General features: G+C 42.5%; 1 protein-coding gene across 1 annotated transcript; it reads right to left on the bottom strand.

The window, feature by feature from the left end:
* Positions 1–2,413: 2,413 nt before the first annotated feature.
* fam180a (family with sequence similarity 180 member A) lies at positions 2,414–13,219 on the bottom strand. The gene is made up of 3 exons (XM_022749696.1): positions 12,987–13,219; positions 3,408–3,505; positions 2,414–3,018 (listed from the first exon to the last, which is right to left on the bottom strand). Exons 1-3 carry the CDS (start codon positions 13,069–13,071, stop codon positions 2,689–2,691), a joined length of 513 nt encoding a protein of 170 aa, XP_022605417.1. The 5' UTR covers positions 13,072–13,219; the 3' UTR covers positions 2,414–2,688.
* Positions 13,220–14,544: the final 1,325 nt, after the last annotated feature.

The raw sequence follows: 14,544 nt of genomic DNA, 5'->3' as shown, positions 1-14,544 counted from the left end.
CCTGTAGAGGAAAAACTTTGTTATGTTACTAAGATAAGAATGAAATTGAAGTCCATTTTATGTTTTATTGTTCGTTATAAAATAATTCAGAGGCTTTCATTTTCTAAAAGCCCATATGGCTGGATGTATAACAACAGCTGCTACAATTTATATGTATTATTTGCTTCCTGTATTTACACTGGCAAATTATTTATTATGAAATACCTCTACTGTTTGATATGAAAATTAATGCATGCATGCATTTTTCATGATCAGCTTGCCTTGTGGGATAAACTGATCATTTTCATTGAAAGTCAGTATCAATTGTCACTTAATTGACCTCTTCATCTATTTGTTAGGACAGGTTATATTGCACCACATGATATTATTTCCTGATCTGGAGATGATGCAGTTATTACAGTTAATTAATTATTGTAAAAAGATGATATTAGGTGATGAAGTTGCACAGGTTTTAAGGACGTGAACGTCCAGATGGAGAACCCTGACACAGCAGTTCTGTCTGCAGCCACTTGGTGCTGCTCTCTCAACGTGCTTTATGCTGCTGAGGGGTTATTACATGACATTTAGGGACAATGCACTAAATGGATAAAATATTAGAGACTCATCTTTCATGAAGGACACTGATAAGTCAACAGCCCAGGTTCAAGCCCCATTTTTTCATATTAAATCTTGCACCACGACCACAGAGCAGGAGATGGAGATAAAGGAGAAGCAGTGCAACTCAATTAGTGAGTCATTTAAAAAAAAAAAAAAAACTTCAAAAAACGACACTAATATTTTGCAAATTGACTATAAGCATAAAGAAAAATGAAATGACTGGTTTGGGAAATATTCACAAGATTTCCCTAATTATTGATGGACAACTCACCCTGCAAAGACACTCATCTGCAACTGCATCTTGAAGCAAGTCAAACAACTATGTGGAAATGTATTTTCATGCAAGGATTTGAGAACATTTCTTGAGTTTCACACTACAAGTAAATAACAATACCATCCAAAACTAAGGAGGCATCACAATTTGAGAATGTAATACATGGAACCCAGAGCTTTTAAGCGTGGGAGTACTATAATGAAACTCAGTGCTGTCACACTCAATACCAGGAATAAAATCCTGAGTTGCACAGTTTTCTTCAATATCTCGGCCTCTTTACGCTCTGGCAAGTAGTGGCCAGAAACATCCCAAAACTCATCATCATCATCGTTAGAGCGGCGCACGGAGCGAAGGCTTATCCTCCTCTGTCTTGGAAGGAAATTCCTGCACCACAAGTCCTCACCTCCTCATCAATCAGTCCTCCTGAGTCAGCGCCAGTAGCTCCGGCATCGGATGAACGCTGACGTGCTGAAAACTGAAAATCCAGCAAAAAAAAAAAAAAAATACTGTGATCATCATGTATATTTTAAGGAATTAAATGCTGTGAGGGGGGATATGCATGGGGTAGCTAGAAATGACAAACACTGGGAGATCAAGCCTTTCCAAAACTGGATGTGAGCAACAAAGATGGAATTGGACCAAAAAATACTGAACAAATGTGAAACCAATTGACTTAAGGAGGGAAAACAACACAAACCAGATATATACTTTCTACCTCCTCCAAGATAAGTGAACTGCTTGAAAGCCTATTACGGCAAGTACCCATTTCCCAACATGAGTGGGGAACTGGGTGGCTGTGAAGCAAACACCTATCAAACATTTCACAGTTTACTCAATTGAGCAATCAGACGTATTGATGTACACAGACTCTCAAGTACGAATCTATGGTTTTCATTCAAAGGGCTTTAAATGAGCTGAGCAAATTTCTTTCTAAGCAGAGCAAAGCATTTAATGCCTAAAGGTACATGATGACATCAAACACAGCACAGCACAGCACAGCGCAGGGGGGGTGGAGCTGGCAACCTGATGTGCTGTTTATGGTTTGATTTTGCATATTTTTCCTTTTTTAAAAAAAGTAGGTCAAAGATCAGTGTAGTTACAAAAGTCAGCATGCAAACTAAACTACACTTGCAGCGTTAAGTGCCTGCTTGTGTAAGACTGCAAGCATGTGGAAGTTTATTAGAACACAAAGGGACACACTTGATTAATGAAGCTATGGCACAAAATACGTGGCTCAGTGGAGCTCAGATACTTTGTTGGTTTTTTTTATCTAATTTCCACACGCTGAAACAAATGAGTGGGATCAAACACGCAGCGTTACAGTTACAATCAGATAAAAGTGAAAAACAAACCCACCTTAAGGAGCCAAGAGGAGCTGTACAATTAATAAGGCAATTCAATCAAATTAGTGGAAGCATGTAGATCTGCTGTAGGTTTAAAAATAGACACAGGAAATGGAGCAGGTGCTGAAAAAAAAGGGGAATTTCAAGTTGATTGCAGAAAACAAATTAAAAAAAAGGGATTAAAGCTTTGGAAGTTTATTCTGAAGTGGCATTCCAGTTCATATGCTGCATCATTTCCTGTTAGTTCAAAACAGTAAAGCATGTAGTTTTCTTGTGCATGAAAATCTTAAGTCACTAGCTTTTGCAGAGCTCATGGTTTAAACTTCATTCATTTCTTGTATACCAAAAGCAGTATAATGTAGCACCTAGTGTTACAGCACATTCTGTATATAGACTATGCATTAAAAAGGGCTAATTGGATAATTGCACATAATATACATATATTTCTTTTTAAAAATGACATCTGATTGTTCCTCAAGAGGGCCTGAGATCCTTCTGAACGGCCCTGAACAGCTGGATCACCGCGTCCGTCCACGCCTCTCTCTGCTGCTGGCTGCTGAGTCGAGCCAGAGTCTGAGCAGTGTACACCAGCGTCAGCACCGTCCTCTCGAAGTCCTGCCAGCTCAGAGGCTGCTGGCGCCGGGCGAGCCCCGCCGTCAGACGGCGGATGTCGGAGAGACTCTTGGGCAGGACGTCCTCGCAGATGACCTCCAGCTTCTCCACGCTCCTCAGGGAGGCAAGCTCCTCATCTGGGATCAGCATGGAGTGTTGTTCACCTTCTATCTGCATCCCAGCCAGCAGGATCTGAGAGACAGAAACACCAAAACACCATCTATCTATCTATCTATCTATATATATACACACACACACGTATATACACACACACGAAATACCAAATAACTATTTACTTCACCCCATGAATCATAAGATATTAATAAATGTTGCCTTCTTCACTGTCAGCAAGCACTTTGGTAAACACATATTTCTGCTAATGATTAACAGGGACAGTGTTTTAAACTCTATTTTCCTTTTTATCCAGGAACTTTCAGCAGTTCAATATGAACCAAAACTGTGTGATTTGGACAGTTTCTAAGCACATTCCCAGCATTCCCAGCATATTTAAATTGGTTTCCAGTAGAGAACTTTGTCATGAACCATTTGAACTCCGCTCAACCCACAGGATCTAAACTGACCTCAAAAAGCAGCTTGACGTCCTCCACCGAGCGCTGGAACGTGGGGTTGATCAGCAAATACGTCCCACGCTTTATTCTATACGCAGATGGATACAGCGCTAGAACACATGAGAAGAGGAAATCGGATTAGAGGATCCCCCTGCTCTTCCAGAAATTAGGCACCACATTATCCGACGCGGCTTGGATGTGTGGGTGGGCCAGAGGTTAAGTAAACACAGATTCATTACTGCTGAAATATTGTGGAGGTGGGAGAGGATCTGGCTCCAGCTGTGCAGAGGGTAATTGGTCTTCGACCTGAGCCGCAGATGCTCCTATATTTACAAGTGGCAGTGGCTGGTGCATCCAGAGGTGAGATACCCAGAGATACCAGAAGCAAGTTCCAATGTGTAGCAGGACCCCTTAATCAGAGGTGTCCAGATAGGGAATGAGACCCCTCGCTCTCTGCTTCCTCATCTCTATGATAAAAAAAAACACCATGAAATTCATATTTTACTGGAGGTGATAAGCAGAGGCAATTCCACATGGTCACACGCCTCTTATCCAGAGGTGGAAAGTAACTAAGTACATTTATTCAAATACTGTGCTAAAGTACAATTTTAAGCTTGTGGCAGTTTAGTGTATTGTTGGTTTTTTTTTTTGTATCTAATCTTAATTTTTTTCCATTTCAGAGGAAAGAAAATCAGTGCACTTCTCTAGTAGCTGAACCTTTAAAGCTGCATTAACTGTTCTTTTGGGGGCTGTAAACACAACACTGACATATTATTTCCATATAAAGTTGTTGTGGTGAATGTGTTAGCAAGCAGTTACTACACACACACACACACACACACACACACACACACAAACGTAGCAACATTAGCATTCATTTGGAATCATGTTTCTGGTGACCTAAGTCCAATGTTCACTCTTCCATTAGCTCTGGTGTGCGCTCCAACAACTCCTGATTTCTTCCTGCGAACATCTGCCCGCTGCGTCTGGAAATGAGGTTCATTAAAGCAGCGAGAGTAAACCGATGCACGGGCCATAAAAACCAAAACAATTAGCTTAAAGACACTAAAAACGCTCCGTAGATTAGAAACGGAACTGCAGACTTGGGTTTTAATTCTCTGTGGGTTCATCAGTATGTTATATATTCGTCATTTGAACCAGTGTTAATTAAAAAAAAAAAAAAAGTTTAGCGCAGCTTTAATGTATAGTTTAGTTTCACCCAAGGACTTTTTACTTAAAGGATCATCCACCAGATGCCTTGAATCCAGCGGCACGTTCCCTTAAACTCATTGAAATTCTGTACGTTCAGTGCATGAGGAACTACAGAAAACCCTGTAAACAACACTTCAAACAAAGAAGAAAGTGAGAATTTCTTCAGACAAGAAGCAGGTAAAAAAACAAATCGTAGCTTTAACTTATGTTTTAGTACACAGGCTTAGAAATGCAAAAGGAAGATAAAGGCTAAATTGGAAATGAAATCGGAGGGACAAAGCTGTGTCAAAGGAATGATTTATGAACCTTAGCCTGGATCTAACAACACCATGCGTTCTCATTTTTCCATAACAGCTCTGCATGATAGTGAGCAGATATTCACACTGGTAACGGAAAATCTTCTGGAGGTCAAGTGTAAAACATGGCTAAAAGGAAAGAAAAGGGGAGGGTCACACAAGGATGCAGAGTAACCCCATCCACATTTCCCCCTGTCATACTGCTACTGCTGCCCAGACTCTTTTAAGTATAAACATTATGATGATTTCCTCTGTTGTCTGAGACTCCAAGAACAATTTGGTGGCACCGCTTCAGGAGAGTGAAGTGAAAAGCAAATTTGATTAGAGCTGGAGAGGGGATTCACAGCATAATGGAGTAAGGTAAAACTTCCTCTGAGCTTCTCCAGACATCTCGCTCCCTTTTTCCACTGCTTCACATATTCTGTTACCATCCAGTGCTTGGCTCGACACACACAGATCTCTCTCACACACACACACACACACACACAGATCTTAATGAGGTATATAGTATAAACACTGGGCTTCATCTGAATTTGGATCCAATCCTCCCTCTATCCTACAGCGGCATCTACGGAGCACTGCCTCGCCAAATGATCAGCCCCGCTGCCCACAGCCTCACCGGCCAGATACATTTTAGCTTTATAGCGTTTGAGAGGCCAGCCAAAGCCACATGCACTGGCTGATCTCCCCCATGTACCTGCCTCCTGCTTGGGCGACTGCCAGTCTCAGCTGCCCGGCTTCGCTCTCGCAGTCCAGCCGCAATTCAGGATGTAAAGAAAATCTGCGGCTCAGTGTTCCTGTGTTACAATAATGAAGCCAACTAATTTGGTACATCTGTGTAATCCTCTGCATATTATCTCAAACCTTTCACCTCATCAACCCGGCCCCCTCCGAGCGGGGCCACAGCCAGGATTTTTTTATTTTTTTTTGGAAAACACTGAGGTCAGGAGTCCACCGTCCCCCGCGGCGACAAACAAGGATCATCACATTTAATTGATCCAAAACTGGCAACAGTGATGCATGTGTGTAACGCAGCCCCTCCCCAAGTGAGTGAACGGTTGGTGAGTTAGATGGTGAAAATGTAGAATATACCAATGTGGTGCCGAAAAAGAAACACAAGGTGATGTTAAAGTGGTAGTTTAACACCGTCACTTTCGTGGAGTGTGAATAGTTTTCTTGCGGTTTCAAAAACAGCCCTAGTCCTTTGGAACTACATTTTGTCGACCGTTTGAACGAGCGTATTCCTACGCACAAACACTGCGTGACATGGGGGAATAAAGTGTCCACTTTAACTGTTATTGGGTTTTTCTGCGGGCATTTTTTAAAGTGGCTAAAACACATTTTTTGAGGGTGGCCCCCGTCGACAGCAGCAAGATCATTCGGCTTCTTTAAACTGGGAGCACATACATACCGACCTCTCACAACCCCACGTCAAATAACCCCCCGAGCCTGGGCACCGCCATCTTTACTCAAATGCTCAGGGTCTCCAAACAACCTGGACCTCAGCAGAGCCGGAAACTTCACCCAGGCTTTTATATCCTGTTCGCACGAAGAAATCAACTGCCCTGTCCTGGAGGTAAGTCCGGCAGTGTCGCAGTGTTACTTAATACTATTTTTGTTTCTGTTTTTCTAAATAAGAGACAGTGTGAATCAATAGTCTCTTATTTCTGTGAACAAATAAATCTTTTCTACACATGCACACATTTGATTTTTGTCATGCAGATTTATTTCACTGGATTACAAACAGATTTACAACCATGAAGTTATTTGTGAACATCACTTCACAAGCTCATTACCACTGACCCTGGGATCAGTCAACCTGGCAGCTCAGTACTCGGCACAACTTCTTGAAAGTTTTGAACTGACATAAATTTCCAGTCAGACAAGGGTCATGTGATACATTCTTCAGTGAGATGCGCCCATAACTTCAATGTTACTCTGCTGTATTAAGTTAAGGTTTTGTGTGCAAGCCGTTTCCAATAAACTTTAAAGTTGAGTGAGCGAGTTAGGATTTACAGAGTACGGCTTCAGTGGGGCGTCCTCAGCGTAAACAAAACCACACCTGAGGGAAGGTAGTGTGCTCATTAGAACAAGGATTATGCTGTTTAAAAAGGATAGAGGAGCTGCAGAAAGATGACAGCTCGGATGCCAAGCCAGTGCTGGTCTACATATAAAATTAATAATCCGTTTTCCACCACTCTCTGTCATTGTTTGCTGTAACACAATAGCTCTTTGGCACGCAGGAAAGTGCCTGTTTTATGTTTCTAACTGCAGCAGCAGCAGTTTGGAATAGGGTTGGAGCAGGAATGCTGTCTTTTAACCTTCGTAAAGCTCGGCTGCTTTGCGAAGGATCTTGCACATTTATAGAGGATTCAAATGCATGTCTAAGAGGCAGAGCAGGTAAGCTGAAAGCAAAGTTTACTACAGTTCTGCAACAGGCTTGGCAGGAACAAAGCGATCGAGCTGGTAAGGCTGAGTCGCACAACAAACAATCTCACAGGGAACTGAGGAGAAAGAGGCAGGTATATATATATAAAGCGAGGGGTTGATGAAGGGATTGGAAACAGGTGCACAGATGGGCGTGGAGGTCAGAGTTAGAAGAGCCAATGATAGGGCAAGGGAGGCAAAAGCAGGCTCTGGAAAGACGAGAAAATTAGCAGCTGTGTCTGAAACCACTCCTTTGTTCACGTGCCCCCCCCCCCCCTCATAATGGACACTCACTAGTTTACTCTATAATGAGCAGTAAACTGAGATTTCACACATACTTTCTCTGCTCGCTAAAGGAGCTAAAAGTGAGGAGGGGGCGGGCTAATCGCTCTTTAATACATATGAACAGCTCCACCATCGGCAGCGTGAGCAACATCGGATCCCTCTCCTGGTCTTTGACTTTGAGAGCTCTGCAGAGGACGTACAGCTACAGCTACACATATTTTGCTCTTCAGGCTTCAGCAACATTCAATTTGAAATAAAACAGTGGATACTACATTAAAGTGCCAAGTCTCAGCTTCAATTTGAGTAGGTTTACATGAATGAAGAAAGGACTGTGTAGGAGGTATGGACCCTTTTAACACATAATGCACAAAACCTAAGGGTCCAAAAGTAATTGGACAGATACACATGAAGTTAAATGGTAAATCCTTTTATAGCCAATGACTGCCTGAGGTCCTCAACCCACAGACATCACCAGTTGCTTTGTATGTTCCCTGGTGATGCTCTCCCAGGACTTCGCTGCAGTCACCACCGTCAGCTCTCGCTCGCTGCGAGGTCTCTCTGCCTTCAGTCTCTCTGCCTTCAGCCAGTGGACTGCAGCTCGGTCGGATTGAGACTGGGTGACTGACTCGGTCAGTCAGCGGTAGACCACCCCTTGACCCCAGAAAACCCATTTGGCTGAATGTTAAAATGTCACCTGATGAGTTTTGGATGCGTTTGGCTGAATCTGAACACACGGAGCGCTCCTGTTGCTTCCGTCAGCGGGGGAAATCATCAACAAAAGCCAGTGTGCCAGTCCCATCGGCAGCCATACATGCCCGGGCCACAACGGAAATGTTTGACGGATGAGGTGGTGGCTTTGGGTCATGAGTTGTTTTCTTTTTTTTCCCCCTCACTTTCCTCTTTCCATCATTTTGACAGATGTTGATTTTTGTTTCGTCAGTCCACAGAACTTTATTCCAGAACTGTACTGGTTTCTTTTTTGTGAAACTGCAGCCTGGACCTCTTTTTGTTGTGGTTGAGGCTCACCAGTGGTTTGCACGCTGGTCATTTAGTCTTCTCTTGATCGTCGACAAGAAAACAAGCACTCCTACATCCTGGAGAGCATTCTTGACTTGCTGTGCAGTCGTAAAACAGTTTGACGTTTTTAAGTTCACTCATTCGCCTTCTCACAATGTATCCAACTGTTGATTTCGGCAAACCAGCTACCTTTTGATATCACCGATAGATATGGGTTTTGCTTCTTTTTTTTTAAGCCTCATTAGTATCTTCTTCTCTTGCATCAACTCCACCTCAGTCGTCAGCGCTAAGCCACATGTGAGCTATTTTGTGCGTGAACTAACATTGAAAACGACACCCAGCTGCTCAAGAAACGTTCGGCAGCCAAGTGTCCAATTATTTATACCCTTGCAGTTTGAGCACTGTGTGTTAAAAGGGTTATATCTCAGTCCCTCATTTCCCTCCACACTGATGTAAACCTACTCAAATTAAAGCCCAGACTTGGCACTTTACTTCAAATTGAATGTGCTGAAGTGCAGAGCCAGAAGAACAAAAAATGTGTAACTGTCTGAATACTTAAAGTCTGTGCTGTATTTCCTAAGAAAGCTGAGGCAAGCAAGGTTCACCACCCGTCATCCTCACTACAATCTACCGGGGCACAGCTGAACGTGTCCTGAGCAGCTTGCAGCGTCATCTGGTGCGGGAGCTGTAATGCAGCCGGTCGCGAGACCCTGGAAAAGATGTGTGAGGACAGCAGAGAGAATCATCAAAGGAACTCTTCTCACCCTGCCCACGGATTGTTTGCCTCCCCCCCCCCCCCCCCCCCCCCGGTCGTTCGGGAGGCGATGTAAGAGCATCAAAGTCAACACCTCCAGGATGTGTAATAGCTTTTTCCCAGGCTGTTAAGCAGCTGAATACTCATCTCAAAGAAATAATGTAAAGTTGAATGCACAGACCACAACTGGAGACACTTTACAGGCCATGGATGCTGCATCTGGGCGTATTTTTTAATGCAGTCTTTAACCTTGGTCAACAGGATATTTGAACTTGTTTATGGTAAATATATTTTTTAATGTCAGGTTGGTTTCGCAGCATTGTCCCGTGAGAGATGTCTTTTCATTTGGCTCTGTGCGCGTTATGTATGCGGCCAGAATGACGAATAAATCTGAATCTGAATCTAAAACGCACTGTGTTTTATTGGCAAACTTGGGCCAGGTTTCTGACACAGCCAGTAGAGAACAGATGTCAAACGTTCATGTGGGACAGATGGTGGAGATGGGAAATGTTCAAGACCATTTTATAACTGGTCCTGTGACACTGCACCCTTTACATGTTGGTTTAATCACTTTGAATTTTGCGCACTTCCACGCTCTCACTTGCTATTCCGAGTGCATGAGTGTGTTCACATTGACAAACTGGCAAACTGCAGTGCACTATAAGTACCCGGATGGTGCCCTCAAAATGGTCCAAAAAATGAAGTGTAAAATGATGGACACCTCTCACCCTCAACAGACGCCATCTTGGCTACGCACCGGAAGGGGAGGGAAGACCAATATATTTTTAATACTAGTGAAAACGGCGACCATATAAGGAGGACACACCGTTGGAGCAGAGGAAAATAGGAAAAAATTTTTAAGTTAGCACCTGTTGCAATCGTCATTTCCAGTGAGCGTGCACGACGTAGTATCCTGTTGAAATTCACGCACCGCGCCAGTGAGTGTACTGTGTGCACGGTGTGCTACGATTGAGTGCACTGACCGAAGTATCCGATTTTGAGACACAGCATTCGGCTTACATGAGGCGTCCGTGTTTGTTTGATTTGCAGACACTTCCAGATATCTTTAGCTGCATTCGATATATCCGTTTTCATCATTCCTTTACCACTTGGATGCTGACGCGACCCCTTTTTACAAGTTGGAAAGTGGGAGTAATGGTAACCCTGATATGACATGAATGCAGCATTAGCTAGGTAGACTGAGACAGTCCCCAGCATACGTCCTCTATCTTTCACCATTATGTTTTTCTGCTTCCGAGGATCAGCTCTTGAAATATGAGGAACATTAAAACATTATTTAACTCTAAGAAGTGTTGGTGTCGTAGCATGAAATTAAATCCTCATCAAATGTCCCTGCAACGTATTCCCATGTGCAGAGTAAAAGGGGATTTGTAAGTATTGCATATTAAAGTTTTAACATGTTAATGCAGGGAGACAAACAGTCAATTAATATTTTTCATCTGATTGGTCTTTTTTCTTATTTTCAGTTTGAATATTTAATATAGACGTTCCTCTTCACAACATCTCAGCTCTCCCCGCTGCTCGCTCAAAGCCTGTTCATCCGTCTTGTTTCCCCTCCCTCCTCCCATGCTCCAAACAATCAGTGCAGGCTTCCCCCCCGTGTCATTATGCACAGGCAGGGAACTTGTAATCTCCCGCTAACTGCTTGCAAGGAGATGAGGGAACAACAAAGATCCATTAATTAGGAGGGGTAAATGGTACTCCTGGCTGGAGGGATGTCTTGATGAGAGACAGAGAGAGGGAGAGAGAAGGGGGGGAGGGGGGGGGCAAACAAAAATAAAACAAAAAGCAAAAAGGACGTCCAGATCCCTCCGGCGAATGGCAGAAAGGGTCGAAAAGGACACAGGAGAGAATAAAATCTTCGCCGCAATGGCCACACTGCTGCTTAGCATTTCAATTTGCCTCCAAAATCATTTTCAAAATCCAAACAAACGACGATATTCTCGCAACTCAGATACAAAATCCACTATTTACCATGTAAACACAGAGCTCGCCATCGCCGCTCCCACTGCGAGCCCAATCTATGAGCGGCTAAGCTGTAATAAAAGGTACTTGGCATTGCCAGGGGAAGATGAGATAGGGTTTGATACTGTGGATACTGGAATACTGGGGACACTGGTGATAACTGGAGATGTTGGAGAAAGGTCACATGCAGTGAATGTAATTTTTATGGGTCCCCAGTCGCCCTCCAGGGAGTATTTTTTACAGTGACTAGAGGAGGAGCAGTGAGTTTTGCATGAGCTTCACCTTCTACCACAAAGTGACTATTTCTGATTATCAGACCCTGGCAGTTACCTTGACATGAAGTTTTCAATGGTTTATAGTTGGAGTGCAACACTGCTTTAAAGGTATGGAGACATCATATCATTTTTCAGTTGTATACTCTGCCATGCTCATTAAATGACCAGGATGTTGATTTATATACAGTATATTATATGTTCTTATATATATTAGAATTTTCCATTGTACTGGAAGTTTAGAAGAAGAGGAAATTTTAAATATAATGGGACTTTCTACAGTCTAATAAAAACAGAAACAGTGCCTTTACACTGGTGTCAAAAGGACCAAATAATAAAAAAAAAATTAAAGCTGCACTAACTGATATTTTTATATAAACACTGAGTCAAACAAATACATGTGATGACCCAGAGAATTATTACTTAACTCAGCAGCTCCCCTCAGCTCTATGATGCTTTCTAGCATCCTCCAGCTACTTGTTTTGGTTTTATTACCTGCAGCTTTTAACTGTTTTGGAACTCACTGCTCTCGTCAATCCCGGAGTCCAGCTGCAGCAGGCAGATCCATAAACGCACCACACACTACCACGAGCATTTAGCAGCTAAAGAGATATATTTGATACTAGCAGTTAGGGGGAATGCTGGACTTAAATCCATCATTTGGCCAGAAACATGACTCCATAAGGATGCTAATGTTGCTAATGAATGCTAATGATGTATGTTTTAAGATGAGATCTATTTATAGCTTGTTCCACTGCTTTATGGAAGTTTGTAGTAGAAATATGGGACATACCAATAGAACACTAAATATTAATTGAATGTGGAGACAGTGTTTAGATTAATAGAACATTTTACACTTTAACTTTCAGTCTCCTCGATATTATTAGTCACCTCAGTGTTTCTAAAATCCTGACAGTGGCCCTGCTCCTGTCGTAGGTTTTAGCCGTCATGTGATTCATCAAAAAAAAAAAAAAAAAAAAAAAAAAAAAAAAATTGAAGCTATGCGAGTGTGTTGAGAAAGGAATTTCCTCAGTGAGTGGATCCAGTAACAACAGGCCTTTCACTGGAAAATGATCCGTTGATGTCCTTTATGTCGCAATGTTCCCGATATCTCCGGAAGATAAACACATTCTTTCACAGAAGCACCAAGATTAAACTGTCATGATTGTTTATCTTCCATTTTTCTAATTGGATTGTATGTTTTAAATGAGGATGCAAAAAAAGAAAAAAAAAGAAAGAAGATATTTTAAGTATAAAAATCATCTTTTCACACAATGTTGACACAGTGGCGTGTGAAAGCAAATCGAGACTTAATGGAGCAGATGAGTTCAGGTCCGCCTACCTTTCCTGTGATGCTGAGTGGCTGCCAGGTAGATGGACAGGTAAACAACGGCGAGTAAAGCCCACCCCTGCGTCATGTTGACCATCCTCACACACAACAGGTCCACTCACACTGCTCAACACACACTCCCCTTCTCGTGAAGCCCTGCCTCTCTCCGGGGGACGCAGTCACAGTCATGAATTGAACATCGCAGAGGTGGATGAAAACAGTCTGACGGTCGAGTGTCAGCATCTCACACGTGCAATAGTTTCATGTGGAGGATCATTCCTTCATTCACTGTGTTCATCTTTTCTGCTCCCTCCCTCCCTCCCTCACACTCTTTTTTTTTTTTTTCTATGTGTGTGTGTGTGTTCTCGTCTCAGGCCAAGCAGTCTGTGCTCTCATCTGGAAATCATCAGGATTTGAGTGCCTGCCCTCTTGGCTGGACTATTCTCACAGCTACTGGCTGACTGCTTGACTGGCTGACTGTTTCAGTGAATCTACAACTGACTGGATGACTAGGCCTCTGAACAACTGACTGACTGCCTGACTGACTGACTGAGCATAACGGCATCTCATGAGCCAGAACCAAACCAGCGCTGGCACAACGGATGAACGGTCTCTTCTGGCTTGATTAAGCGTCCTTATCGGCTTAAAGGATAATTCCAGTTTCTTTGTACTCTGGTTTGATTTTGGCACCGTTCACCATGATTTGTATAATCACACAACACTGTCTCCTGCTTGTCAGATGCTAAGATATGAGAATGCGTCCAATTTATGCCAAGAAACGAGCCGTCGGAAGATCAGACAAGTTGTAAAACAAACCAACGGTTGAGCCAGATTATCTACAACTTCAGTTGGAGGGAAACTAAAGCTGCCAATAATCCCTCAATGCACAGGAAAAATATGTGCACACACAACTACATTAAATAAATACAGTCGGACCTGTACGTCGGGCTATAAACTGTCACTTCCTGAGTATTTTTCCAGGGAATTTGGCTGAGGTTTAGTGACCTGTGTGGAGTTTATATTCGACAATAAAAGACACTTGATCGACATTGTATAGGTTGGACTCAATAAATTTAAATGTGACTACTTTCGGCCAATAAAATAATGATAATAAAAAAAGCGGAAAGTATTTCCCCCATGAGAGTTTTATTCCAGGCAGAGCTGAAAAAGCTAATACGGAAAATATGAAAACATTATGTCATTTGTAATCCCTTATGCCATTATGCCATAAACGTTTACATTCATATCGGACTCAGAGTTAATGTTTGCTTTTCAAAAACGACATAACGTCTTTTAGTTGCCAAACATTAACCACAGTTCATGAATCATGATCTTTCCTTTGTCTTTACCATCACATAGTTGCCATGTGTCGACATTTTTTAGAAAGAAATGTTGGCATCATCACCTTGGCATTATCATCCGATATCAACTTTTTGTCACGAGGTTGGGTATTTGTGTTGCAGGGAGGCTGGTGTGGGTGACTGGATCTAGATATTTGTTTACAATAGATAGCGTGGGTGACAGTTTCACCGCTTTTAAAATCTGAAGTTTGTGTAAAACCTGTAGGTTG

This window comes from Seriola dumerili, unplaced genomic scaffold (genome assembly GCF_002260705.1).
Source record: "Seriola dumerili isolate Sdu_G_001 unplaced genomic scaffold, Sdu_1.0 BDQW01000138.1, whole genome shotgun sequence".
NCBI classification, from domain to species: Eukaryota; Metazoa; Chordata; class Actinopteri; order Carangiformes; family Carangidae; genus Seriola; species Seriola dumerili.
This window is presented reverse-complemented; position numbering and strand designations above follow the sequence as displayed.